Here is a 13,575-nt window from a genome sequence, read left to right as displayed (position 1 = left end):
CGACGAAGTGCCTGGCGAATGCCTGGAAGTGCCTGGCCATACGCGATGACATGTCTGATCTTAGATAGTTTGCCTTAAACAAAACAAAACAACAAAAAAGTAATAATACCATCAGTGGTCGCTGAATACCTGGGTTGAACGGGCTGGCTCTGTGGTTGATTTTCGTTGTTTTCCCGCCTGTAATGAGAATATGAGCTAGTTTCCCTTTTGTTCTACAGGAAGCCAGTTATTCTTTTAGGCTGACAACACTCTTGTTCAAAATGACCTACACAATTATTAAGCCATAGTGTTCCAGTATTATTAATTGTGCTATTTAACTACAGTAGAACACCAGTTATCCATGATAATGTGGATACTAACTAATGGCCAAGTAATTCAAACTGCCGAATTATTGGTAATTAGAACGAATGGATTGTGTTTATGATGTTTTTGTAGTTTTTCCTATACGATATGCGAATGAGAGCCAGTTCCCATAGTTGATTGGCCAAGTGGTTAAGACCGTTGAAAACTAAGGCCAAGTGGTTAAGACCGTTGAACTGAGTTTTCTCCCAGGCCAAACTGGCCATCTGCATGGTTGGTTTTCATAATTTTTCCTATGTATAATGTGAATATGAGCCGGTTTCATTTAGGAAGTCCTCCACAAAGGCATTCATATCCGTAGGCAGATAGCCCTTCTGTACTTAGGACATGTCCGAATAACCTAACCCTTGGTTGGCTTGTTTTGTTTGACTATGCTAAAACACGTGAGGGTCATATGCCTAAAAAAGGATATCATCTTGGAGAACTTTCTGAAGGAAAATGTTTTACATGGATGTTAAAAATAACGAAAACCATAAAACAGCACCTGTGGAGCTAACCCATTCTTCCGGGATTAAAACCAGGGCGAACTACTCGTACGCTAATATTTCTTGGCCATGTGTTCCAATTTCCTCGGAACATCATTTGTAAGACACATAGCATGCAAGTGTTTCGCCTTGTTAAATTAACTAACCGAGGTAAGAACAACGCTGGATATCTGAAAACTTAATATCTAGCAATATAAGTGATTTGAAGTTAGGAGGACAAAAGGCTTATTTTGGACAGCATTTTGCATTTGAAACTCTTTTCAATTTCGGCTCAGTGTCGGTTTAGTCCTTCTCAGTCACTTTTAGTAACAAGTATAAGTGATTAAACATCCTAAATTACTTTAAAAAAAAGCTGTCACAAATTTGTTTCTCACTCCAAAAAAATTTAACAGTAATTTTCTAAAATGAAATATGCCATCAAAATCGTCTGCAAGCTAGCGCTGCCATCTCGTTCTGCCATGACGCATAAATTCGGTGTTTTCCTCCTTGCTTTTTTCATGTGGCAGTTATATCACGAGTGCAAGAATGGAAAACGATTTTAACCAGCCATACTGACAGCGTATTCGTTAGAGGTTGATTTGTTACTCCCAGATGCTGTTCGCTTTAATCGGTTCAGGTTTTTCTGAGGAAGAATGCTATAATACGCATTCTTTTCATTTTCTTTATTTTAACATAAACGAAGTCTTAACGCATTACAAAAATATGACTACCTTGGCAGAAAAAAAGTCGATGTCCAATTTTGCAAGTTTTGTTGAAAATCGATTATTAATTTCAACATAAAACAACAAAAGTCAGTATTTCTCTAAAAGGTTAAATCTTTTCATTTTCGTGAAAAGCATATTTACTCCTTATTTTAAGGAACATACCATATTGCTTTAGCAAGGCATTCACGAAAGTTAGGCAGATAGCCCTTGTGTGCTTTATCATATTCAGATAACGTAAACTAGTCTCTTTAAACATGAATCTGAACTAGAATGTAATAGCGAAATGATATTGAAAACTTTGTCTACCACGGAATTCCGCGATTTAGGTGCGACTGGCACAAAGGTCTCAAATCCAAACATTTTGCACACTGCCCTTTTTCTACCAAGATAATAATAACAAACTTTTACGTGCTCTAACAACTAGATTCTGCTGCATGGACTGGAATTCCAGCTGAGTACCCACATGTTAGGCAAGGCGTGGTAGTCCAGCCAAAAAGCCACCTTGGAGATGAAAACACTCATCTTTCTGATGATCCGAGCCCCACACCGAACCACCTACAATTTTTAAAAATTTTTGCTCCATAGCACCGTCCCCGGACTGGGCCCGAGAGTTCATCACTCTCTAGTCCGATATTTGCAGGGTGCAGCCGTATTGCCCTGGAAATTTGACTGGTCGTCTAAATGCGTGGATCAGTACTACGCGAATGTCTGAGAGACCAACAGAGCGTAACCACCTTGGCCTGTGTGCCAGGCGAGTTAAGGAAGTTAGGACTACTTGCTCACACCCACAGGTTATGGTGAACCGCCAGCTCAATGTATTTATCCCCCGATACCAAAACTGCCATTCATATTCAATAATATCTTCAGATGTATTATCATAACCTTCATGAATAAAAATTAGTTTAAATATTATTACTTCATTTCAGCGAGTAAATATGAAAATTATATCAGTGAGATCCTTTGTCAGCACATTTTTATTTTCACCATAATATGAGATCGATTTGTGTTACTAAATATTCTAAATTTATTAAGTTCTGCTCCACTGGTTTGACATACGAAGCCAGTGATTGTGACCAACTTTAAAACATTTATCGAAAGATAATAAGCAGTGTGTTTTTAGGTTCTTATATTTAAGTAAATCTACATTGAATCAGTATCAGATCTCCCTGTTTTTCATGGCAGCATTATGATTCCAAAGTTCATGTCAAATGTCAGGCCAAAAGGAGTATTTGTATGTGGGATAAATTGGCGAGTATTTAAAAGAAAAATATGTTCTAACAAACCTCAAAGAAAATTAAATTAATCTTTATTGTATGAATTGTACACAGATGAGGGATGTTTTACATGAGATGACAGTATGAGTGTATTTCGAAGCTTAACGTTGGCAAACTAACATTCACTCAAAAATCGTCCATATTTTCTGCACTTCCATCATTGAAATGGTCGTCGTCGTGATTGAATTGTTCGTTATCATCGTCTTTGAATTGCTCTTTGTCATCGTCATTGAATTGTTCGTTGTCGTCATCGCTCTCGTCTTCGGACTTCTTTCGCTTGTTAGTATCTGCTGGCATTTTGACGTAGTATCCAAATGGTGCGAATATTTGTCGGCCATTGACTTTCTTTGAAGGACCTCTAAACACTTTGATGCTGACTCCTCCGAGTGGCTCATCTTCGTCTTCACTGCTGTCCCCTTTGCATTGCTGTGTCACGAGTATTACTAGGCACACTGAGAGAATTATCTGAAACGATACATTATAAAGACTTCATTAAAGCATTTAAGCTGGAAGCATTTAAGCCAATGTGAAAGTCTTACTTTTCTTTAAAACTTTTGTATATGTAAACTGTGTGCGTCTTATACAAAGGTGGCGCTAGCGACAACGGAAGCTTCAGTAGGATGTTGAACCAAAAACTTGTATATAAAGAAAGAAAGTTTCCATAGATTTAACATAAACTTGTTTGTCTATTGCGCCGCTATATTGTGGAGGGAAAACTTAAGACAAAACTTTTTGTAAATTTAGTTACTAAAAATAAATAATCAATTGATTAATCTGCTTGCGCGGATCACTAATTTGATTTACGTCGATACGCCAGGGAAAAAAATGGTATGACAGAACTTTGAACTCCTGATAAATGTGACTTCGACATATTTGTTCGAACTCTCCATACATCGAACTCTTGATAAACTTCAACACCGATTCGACAACTATTTCGCTCATGGGTAAAAAAGTATTAATGCTGGATCTGTTTCGACACCTGTTCGACAGGTAATTCGCGCATGCGCAAAAAAAAAAAAAAAAAAGGTTGCATAGATAGCCCCTGTTTTCCTCGGCAATCTGACTCAGCCACCCCTGCTTTGGCGGAGATTTCGTTCTTAACTCGTTCTTCCTCATTAACAGCAAAATATTCCAGCGCGTTTTAAAATCCAACATTAGTGTAAGTTCATTTCTGATTTCAGTAAATATATGTTTTTGTGAAACAGTATTTTTAACAGGGGAACGTTTAAATAGCTAAAGAACTATTCGAATTTTCAACAAAGAGAAGAGACCGGAATAGAAATGACCCAGCAAATGTTTGATGCTGATAATGACACATGGATGAAAATAAAATATATTTCAAATAACAATAGATGCCCAATAAGTTAAACCCTTATATATATTAATACTTTTTATCCCCTCGACCGCCAAGTAGCGCAATGTAGTGCGAGTTACGGATGGCTCACTTGTTTTAGATTTCCACAGCAAATCTTGATGACTGTCGACCGTTGTTGAAGTTTTTGTGAGCGGTCGATGAGACAATACGTAAGTACAAAAATATTTATTATTTATAACTAATTGTTATGTATTAATTAATAATAAATTTAATTCTGATTCATGATGAATTTAATATATTATCATTTAAGCACAGTTTCTGAAAATGTTTTACATTAAAGTTAGCTAAAGTTAATCTAAAAAAGGGTGATTTTTTCCCCTCGAGCTGCTTTTCAAAGGTCGGCGCGAAAAGCTACGGATTCCCTACTCAACTTTCAACACTGAACACGTGTTTCAATTGTGGGAATTCGACATATTTCGTTTTCGTCTGAAAGGTAAACTTCCTAATTTGTTTATGAATGCCCTTGTCACAGTTTTGACAGAAATACGGTTGAAAACGTTCCTTGAAATTTTCCGTGAGAAAGGGTTTGATACTGTTGGAAAGGGTTAGACTTTTCATGAAAAAAATGGACTAAGTTATTACCCTTTTCTTGTTGGTTGGTGATCACCAAATTTCATCTCTCAATAAAGCCAACTTTGATGATCTATGGCATAATACGTAAGTACCGAAAGATTTGTTTTCTTGTCACGTGGTTAACATAGTGGTAATGATTGATGTAAACAGCAAAATTCTATTGAATGTTTTTTTAATTATTATTAAAAATACGGTTGTTACACTGCAATGTCATTAGGACTGTACGTCTTGATTTATCTTTGATGTACTATAGAAAGTAATAATTCTTATCCCTTCAGGCAGCATCCAACATTGCAAACTGTACATTGCCATTTTGTGCAATGGGGTTCAGATTTTGTACTGCATAAACTACATCGGAAGCTGTCCCATACAATGGCATATGCTCTGCTTCTTGTTGAAGATTCTCAGATGGAACTAAACGTCTGCATCTTCTGGCACATGTGATATCTTCACTTTTTCGTCTACATTTTTCACATTTTCATAGTGATATCAATCCTCTTGCTATAGAAATTCCAAAAATTTTTCAGCCGTAAAGACTAACTTTCACTCCTTGTAAAGAACAAGCTGTACGAATTTGTAATTGTTACGTCAACAAAATGCCAAAATATACGAAGCCACCAACATTGAGAAAATAACTTATCAGCCAATGCACAAGCAATATTGCAGCTTTATTATACTAAATATACAAAAAGAAAGGTTAGATGTAGATTCATATCAGTTATTATTAATAACTAGCTGGACCCATGAAATGGCATTAACTGGATTCCTTTAAGTTATTACGTACAGTGGCTGCCGCGTTTTAAAATCTCTGGTTAATAAACTCAGCCGTTTATTACATTCAATTTTCCCAGACCCCAAAACAAATAAATCAACAGAAATGCAATAGAAAGTAAAATACGATAATAAATTAAATACAAATAATCACTAGAAAAACCTCCCTATATTAAACACATCTCCGCCAATTATTAAACTTATATTAGCAAAAGACTGCTTCTTCAATGCCAGAATATTGTACGTGTATTTATCAAAGCTTTTCATCGTCCATTCATTTAACGTATTGTGAGCTATGGTTTATCTTTGAGGTGTGTAGTATTTCAGGTTTTGACCTAAATTTTCCTATCTTCCGTTCCCTGCACCTGTGAGACACTGTTTTCAGGGTTATTTTCCTGCAACGGACTTGAAAGGGATAAGATTTTTTTTAGCTTAGGTTCAGCAAAAACAATGCTTTATAGGTATTGTGAGTGAGAGTTCCTTCTCGAATGCCAACTGACAGAAAGATAGAAGTGCAACTTGTGTATCTCATCTTTTAAAGTTTTCACATTCAAAATCTTCCGGTACTTTTCCGTTTCGCCGGCGCAAATCTCGCCAAGCAGACTTTATTGGCGGCAACATACAGTATACACATAAAATATTATAACAAATGTTAGTTCTTAAGAAGTTATGATTTTGAAGGCATAAACATTTTAATATAGTTTAAAATTTTGTAAAAAGCCAATAAATAAAGACAATAAATTTGTCAAAAGACATTAAATGAATAATTTACTATGCTTTTATGGTCCAACATCCTGATTCGGCGGTGCATATCACGCTACCCCAAGTGATCTCATCTCACGTAAACTACGCTACAAAAATCTAATCATCTAATTATCTTATCTACATTAATTTCAAGTTAAATCTTAGTTCGGAATACAAATTTAAATGAAAGAGTTATTTCAATTCGTACGAATAGCTTACTCAGAAATTATGTAAAACCGCAGTGCTTTACTTCGCTAGTGCATTCTCATTAGAATTGATGAAGTTAACCCTTGACTTTGCCTTTTCTATATTTTCGTCTTTGGGTGTGCGGTGTGATTGCATCCTAATTGACTTAATTACTGTGAAGGGACAGGGCCTTAGACCATAAAATTGAACTATCTGGTAAAACTTCTATGTAATTGTATGTCAGTATTGAGAGAAACAATCAATTTGATAAGAAATGGATGTGACTTGTTTTAAAAATGAGGCGCAAAAGGTTACCAGCGAGGATATGCCGTTTGACATCAGTTGTACTATTATAGGCGACTTTTATCGCCTGCGCCAGCAAAACGGAAAAGTACCATCTTTCCTTTCGGACAGACACAAACAGATCACAAAGAATTATAAAAAAAATTATTCAATCATGCTTCTTACCATTACCGTACATTATCAATGTTTGAATGAGAAAGATGTAATAAGTGTAAGTTGAAGGAAAAAAAAGCATTGGTCATGCTTGTAATCATGATGTGGCAGATCGACTAAATAGTCAAAAGGAGTTATTTTTATTGTGTGTTTAACTAGCAACCTAACGAAAATATCAAGCAAAAAGACTTATCTGAAAAAAAAAAAAAGAAAAAAAGAAAGAAAGATAAACTGTAAATATTTTGGGGTTCTTGGTAACTGCAGCCAGAGAAAAAACTACATTGAAACTGGGAATCTCCCAAACAACATTATGCGGTTTGCAAGGAATTATTACTAAGGAAACAATAATAACAATATGCAAATATCTCAAAAAAGCACAAGAAAGATAAAAAATACAGAAACGTTGAAACTGTTTTCCAAGAATGTTTTCAAGTTATAAATCTGAAAATTGTTTCTGCTTCTAGAGCTTTTTTTCACCAATTCGTTAAATGCTAGATGAAAATTTTGTATCAACTGACACAAATTTTTTTTGATACAGAGGAAACTGGACTGCGCTACAGAACATTAAGAGAACAAACATTAATATTTAAAAGTGAAACAGCGGCTGTTTTAAGTAACTGCAGAAATGAGTAACTATGTTGTTAGCGTGCAATTAATGTACTGTGTAATTAATGTGCCACCATCTCAGAAGATATTATTTCACTGGCTATTGACAAAAATTGAAAACCTCAGTGTTTGAAAGCAATCAATAATTTATTTATAACTTACCATAGCAACAAGATCTCATTGATGACAAGTAGTATTTTTATTGATTTTCTTTTGAAATGGGACAACGAACTGTAACGGGGTAAGAGAACTTTACTATTTAGGTAATCTAGACAACTCTGCAGTACACGGCCCTTTGATCTCTCTGAAAAACACTAGTGTCGCTTCCTGCTAATACAGTTTTTAACATTCAGGGTATTATAAGAGTTTTCAAATGCCATTACAGAAAAGATGTTAAGGAAATAATGAAGAGAACTGAACGTTGTGAAAGCGCAAGCACTTCGAAGGGAACATCTTTGCTAGAGGTCATGCGTATTATAATCAAAAGAGTGGAGTTTATCTTTTTACTTCAGTTAAAAACTGCTTCCGAAAATGTGATCTTTATACAGAAACCTCAGAGCAATAGCTAGTTAATGTTAGAGGCAACATCGAAGTGATGAAGATTGTTTTTTAAAATATGTTCGCAAAAATATTGAGATAACGCGTATAAAAACTGTCTTTGAAAGTGTTAAAAAGAACTGTAGAAACTCACAGTGAAAGTCATACAGAAAAAAATTTAGATATGATTAACATCAGCCGAATCTAGCGCAGCACTTCAAGTTCTAAGAAAAACTATTGAACTGAAAGTTTATGCTCTTCAGAAAAAGCTACCAGCAGTTACAAACTGAGAATTCTGTCGAAACACTTTAGTTAAATACTATGAAACAAACACCGAATAATTGCTTCTAAGAGATAAAATGTCATCAAGAATGTAATTATAAAAATGTGTTTATAAAACATTAAAAGTTTATTTAAAAAATTACATAAACAGTTTAACTTTATGATTAACTTTAAATTATTATGTTATGGTTAATTATTGAATGAGTTTTTAATTTACTTCACCACTTTAAAACCGGTATCACAATTTGCAATACACAATATATTAAACACAGCCGCTTAATAAACTCAAATGCGTTTGGAATAGAAGTGATTTTAATAAACGGTTGGTACTCTATGGATATTTTTTTCTTGATGTACCATCAATGGTTCTAAACCAGACATCTATCAAACACCACAATAAAATGAAGCTATTTTGATGGTTATTAGCCATTATATGAACTATAGATAAAGTCAATTCCTTCAACTTAAAAAACAATATTCAAATTATATATATATAAACTTAATACACTTCAAGAAAATTTACCTTATACTATTAAATTCAGTTTTTGAAGAAATAGTGCTAGAACCAGAAAAGACCTTCATAAGTTAAGCCCAAAATGAATTTGTATAGCAATTTATATGTACATATTGTAAGAGAACTAACTGGATAAATAATGTTAATTTTAATGTGTGACTACTAATGTTAAAATATAAAAAATCTCAGTCTCAATTTTATCTGAGACGTTTTTGCAAATCATTCATCGAATGAGAATTAGTTGACAGCACTCATTAGAGAGAAATGTATCACTTACCTTCATCATATTACACATCACATAAAAAGGAAATGAACTCGTCTGAAAGCTTTTATAGTTTATTCACGGCTCATCGAATACATAGTACAACGCCTCTGCTGTTGATTCGCATGCCCTTCCCGTTTCTCAGGTTATATTAAAACTTGGAAAAAAAAAAGTGGAATGAATTGTCCTGCAGATGAGCAACCGCGAGTGGTGGCGATATCTTTCATCTTTTACCTTTCAGAGCCTCGTCAAAACAAAGCAAAACAAAAAAAAAAAAAAAAAAAAAAAAAAAAAAAAAAAAAAAATTGAAAAGAGCTTTAAAAGATAAAAACTGTCTTTTTCTCTTAGCAGCATTTGGGTAAGTGAGGGGAGGGGAGGTGTGAACAAAAATCTCGAGGATGTTTAGCGACGCATGACATTATTGCTGGAGCAATGCAAACTGCACTTTCACATTGTTGGTCTAACATCGCAAACTCACATTTTGCAGGATTAAATTTAAATCCAATATAACTGTTGACTTAAATCACCATTGCGAAAACTTGTGGCATCTAGAAACACCAAATTTTGAACATACGTAGTCTTCCATCCCAACAATGGACAATTTGTATTCTGAATTAGTTTATTTATTTCATATCTTCTGCGAATTTAAGGAACGTTTAATTAAAAGCACATTAAGAGAGAAATGTTGTTTTGGCACTCGACAAAGCGTAATATATTTGTGCTTCAGATTTATTTAGAAAACTCTCATATATATAAGAAGTGTGTTGCCACTGAGCAAACCACAATATATTTCTCTTTCGAATTTAATCTCATTGTAGAAAACGGCGGCACCTTGAGCGTACGTAGTTCTCCATGCGAGCATATGCGCCTCAAAGCCTGAATTTTGAATTTTAATTTTGTTTTTAGCCCAAAAGGGGATATTAGTCTCGAAACAGGATTTTGCGTTGGTTCACTATAAACGGCGTGTAGCCTTTCAAATTGTTTCCACCATATTATCTCCCTGTTTTATTTTTAAAGAAATCAAATAATGAAGAATCTGTATGTATGTTCCACGCATTGTGAAAGACGACAGGACCTACCGCCATACAGTTTTGAATGACGTAGTCCTCCACCCGGAACATGTGCGCCTGAAGCATAAAATTTTGAATTTCGAATTTGTTTTATTATTTTTTATTTCGTTTTTTTTTTTTTTATAAAACTTAAATTAATTCTGATTAACAGACTCAACGATTTGAAGGCCAGCAGTGGCTGTTCGAAAATAAAATATTTTTATCTCCAGCGCGTGAGACTGTTGTCTTTCGAGAAATTTCAAGATTCTTCTAATGTAAAAGCTTTCAATTTTAACTAACAAACTCGAAAACAATTTGTTGCCGGGCCTGGAAATAAAAGAAGTCTGAAAGCTTTCATATTTTATTACATAAAGGGCAGAGTTCTTTTTTATTTATTTACACACACATACATACACGTTGCGAAATCATTTGGGCTAAAAATATTTTAAAACAGCATATCTTTAGAATTTCCAATGGACAGTCTCGCGCGCTGGAGATTAAAATGTTTTTTAATCGTTACAGTGTTACCATTGCTCGCTTTGAAATCGGTGAGTTTATTAATTAAAAATTCGTTTACGTTTTGCAAAATATAAAATAGAAAATGAAACAAATTCCAAATTCGGGTCCCCAGGTGCCCATTTTCGGGTAGAGGGCTACGTTATTCAAAATTTGATGGCTCTAGGTACCGTTGTTTTTTCACAATGCGAGAAACATGCATGCATTCATCTAAATTCTCCATTTATTATTTAATTTTTTTAAAAAAGTACAGGGCGATAATATTTGGTTGCAACAATCTGAAAAGTAAAATGGGCATTTAATAGCGAATAGATGCAAAATGCCGTTTTGAGACTAATAGCCCCTTTGGGCTTTAAAAAAAAAGGTAACTGGACCAAGTGCAACAGCAGACTGGTAGACTGCGAGCTTAACGAGAGTTTAAAGGACCTTAACAAACCCTTTTAGAATATTCCAAACTTAATCAGGAAACTTTACGATTTAAAGGATGTGCGTTGCCGACTAGGAAAATGTAAGCTATTTGTCTTCCAAATTTAATAAAGAAACTCAATGATTTGAGTCGAATGTGTTGCTACTACCCACTATAAAAATTTTTTCTCACACTCCAGTTTTTACCATTTGGTTAAGCATAAGAAACGTAATTTTTGTTTGAAGTTTATTTTGTTATTAACAAACTAAGTACTTTAAAAGCAGATTCATTTCAAATATTATTAATGACTAGCTGGACTCGTTAAATGATATTAATTGAATTCATTAAAACCATTGCTTACTGCTAGAATTTTGTACATAGATAGGGGATTTTAGTACAGATATATGTGAAATTGTATTTTTCTGTGTAATGTAACATACGCTCGATAATTTGGCAAGCTATCACAAAGCTGGCAACGGTTCTAGCGACTAATTTTGTCACCAAATTTAACGAAAAATGGCCAAAAGGCACCAAGATTGGTGACTATTTTACGGCATTTGACTATATCACGGTAATAGGTATTCTAATTGTATAAGTGTAATTGACCACTAATTAGCTGTAACGGTAATTCGACCGTCATATTCCCTCAATAATTTCGAAAAGCAGAAAGTAGTAGAAATATCTCGGTTGCAGGGTGAAAAACTATATAAGGCCAAGAACAGCATCTGCTATCATTCGTTCTTGTTGTTAGCTGTTAGAGCAGCTTGAGTTCGGAGCATTGATATATCTCCAGGTAGCTTTCTCTTTAGCTTTGCTTTGCGTTTTGTTTAACGTTCATAGTAGTTTAAAGTTTAACTACTGATTGTACTCTGTGATATTGTGAAGAGACGACCGTCTTTGTGGAAAGTTCCAGATCTCTGAAGTGTTTCATTTGATGAAATAAATTTATCAACCTGTCATCGGTTGATAAATTTATTTCATGTGCTTTAATCTATTACAATCCCGCAGCCACGCAACAATATCTACGCTTGAAATAGATGTATCACATGCCCAAACACATATACCCCAAAACACGTACCTGTAATACAAATGAAATGCTGTACTGTATACATAGGGCTGAATTAACCATTAAGCAATAGAAACACGTGCTTAGGCATCGAGGAAAGAGGGCACAACAAACAGGTTCTTATATGTTTTGGAAAAAGAATATCAAAAGATTTCCTATTGGGGTTGTACCATGGGATCCAATTTCGAGGCTGTCGAAGACTTTATTAGACTAAAGCCTCGTTTCCATTAGTGCGTTGCGAACGCGTAGCGTCACTGGAAGAAACTCATACGCAAACACTATTGCGTTGGATTTACGCGTACGGAAGTTCGGTGGTAGATTGCATTTATTGCCACCAGATATCTCTGTGGGACATCTTACGGGATTCGGACTCTTAAGATACTTAAATTCCATGTTGTTATTTTAAGATACTTAAATTCCATGTTCGGACTCTTAAGATACTTAAATTCCATGTTGTTAGCTGTTAGAGCAGCTTGAGTTCGGAGCATTGATATATCTCCAGGTAGCTTTCTCTTTAGCTTTGCATTGCGTTGTGTTTAACGTTCATAGTAGTTTAAAGTTTAACTACTGATTGTACTCTGTGATATTGTGAAGAGACGACGAAGAGAGAAAAATTTATTTCATAAGCAGAAATAAAATATGAACTGTGAAAGTAAAGTACGCTAGCAATTTCTAGATAAGGAAGGTTATAATGTATATTATGAACATCACTAATTGCGTAGAAGCTGAAGCAATTAAAAATTTCTTTGCCTTTCTGGAAGCCTTAAATATTAATGAAATGATATATAATTAAAACTAAAATGTACTGTTACAGCGAAACAAATAAAAAAGTTAAACGCATTTAAAAAAAGTTGGTACTTTAATAATACAGGGCAAACTGTAAAGTAAGGTTCACAATATTTCCACAAAATTTGCTATGCTTGTATACCGTTGACCGCCATGTGAGATTGTATATTTTTAAAATATACCCAAATTTGGGGAGAAAACGGGTAATATATAAAATTTTAGCATCAATTTCTTCAGAGTCGTAGCTGGATAATTTATTAGAAAGCTCGTTTGTTCCAAAATGCGCTATGCGCAGTTATATCTTATGCATAATCCATAAAAAGTTTTTTTTAATTCATAAATTTTAAATTCATATCTCTTTTTAAAGAAGTTACAAAGATAAGCTTTTTCTCTTTATATATACATACATAAGGCAAAGAAAATGGAAATATTTAATTAATTCATTCCTGCGCTCCTGCTGGAGAAGACTGAATTTTAAAGCAATTATTATAATACGTTTTTTTTTTTAAAAAATGCTTTATTAGAAATATTTAGGGTATTAATACTAGATAAGGATCTAAGATTAATACTATCTCATGTTAATTGGTAGTGAAAGTTTAGAGCTGGAAACATCCCAAAGTCTC

General features: G+C 34.2%; 1 protein-coding gene across 1 annotated transcript; it reads right to left on the bottom strand.

Annotated features, from left to right (window-relative positions):
• Positions 1-2,836: 2,836 nt before the first annotated feature.
• Positions 2,837-9,332, bottom strand: LOC118190398 (uncharacterized). Its single transcript, XM_035361095.2, has 2 exons — positions 9,145-9,332; positions 2,837-3,288 (listed from the first exon to the last, which is right to left on the bottom strand). Exons 1-2 carry the CDS (start codon positions 9,160-9,162, stop codon positions 2,950-2,952), a joined length of 357 nt encoding a protein of 118 aa, XP_035216986.1. The 5' UTR covers positions 9,163-9,332; the 3' UTR covers positions 2,837-2,949.
• Positions 9,333-13,575: the final 4,243 nt, after the last annotated feature.

Source organism: Stegodyphus dumicola, chromosome 4 (genome assembly GCF_044657685.1).
Source record: "Stegodyphus dumicola isolate Sdum_Otavi_A_Nest chromosome 4, ASM4465768v1".
Taxonomy (NCBI): domain Eukaryota; kingdom Metazoa; phylum Arthropoda; class Arachnida; order Araneae; family Eresidae; genus Stegodyphus; species Stegodyphus dumicola.
The sequence above is the reverse complement of the archived record's forward strand: the minus strand, read 5'-3'. Positions and strand labels throughout refer to the sequence as shown.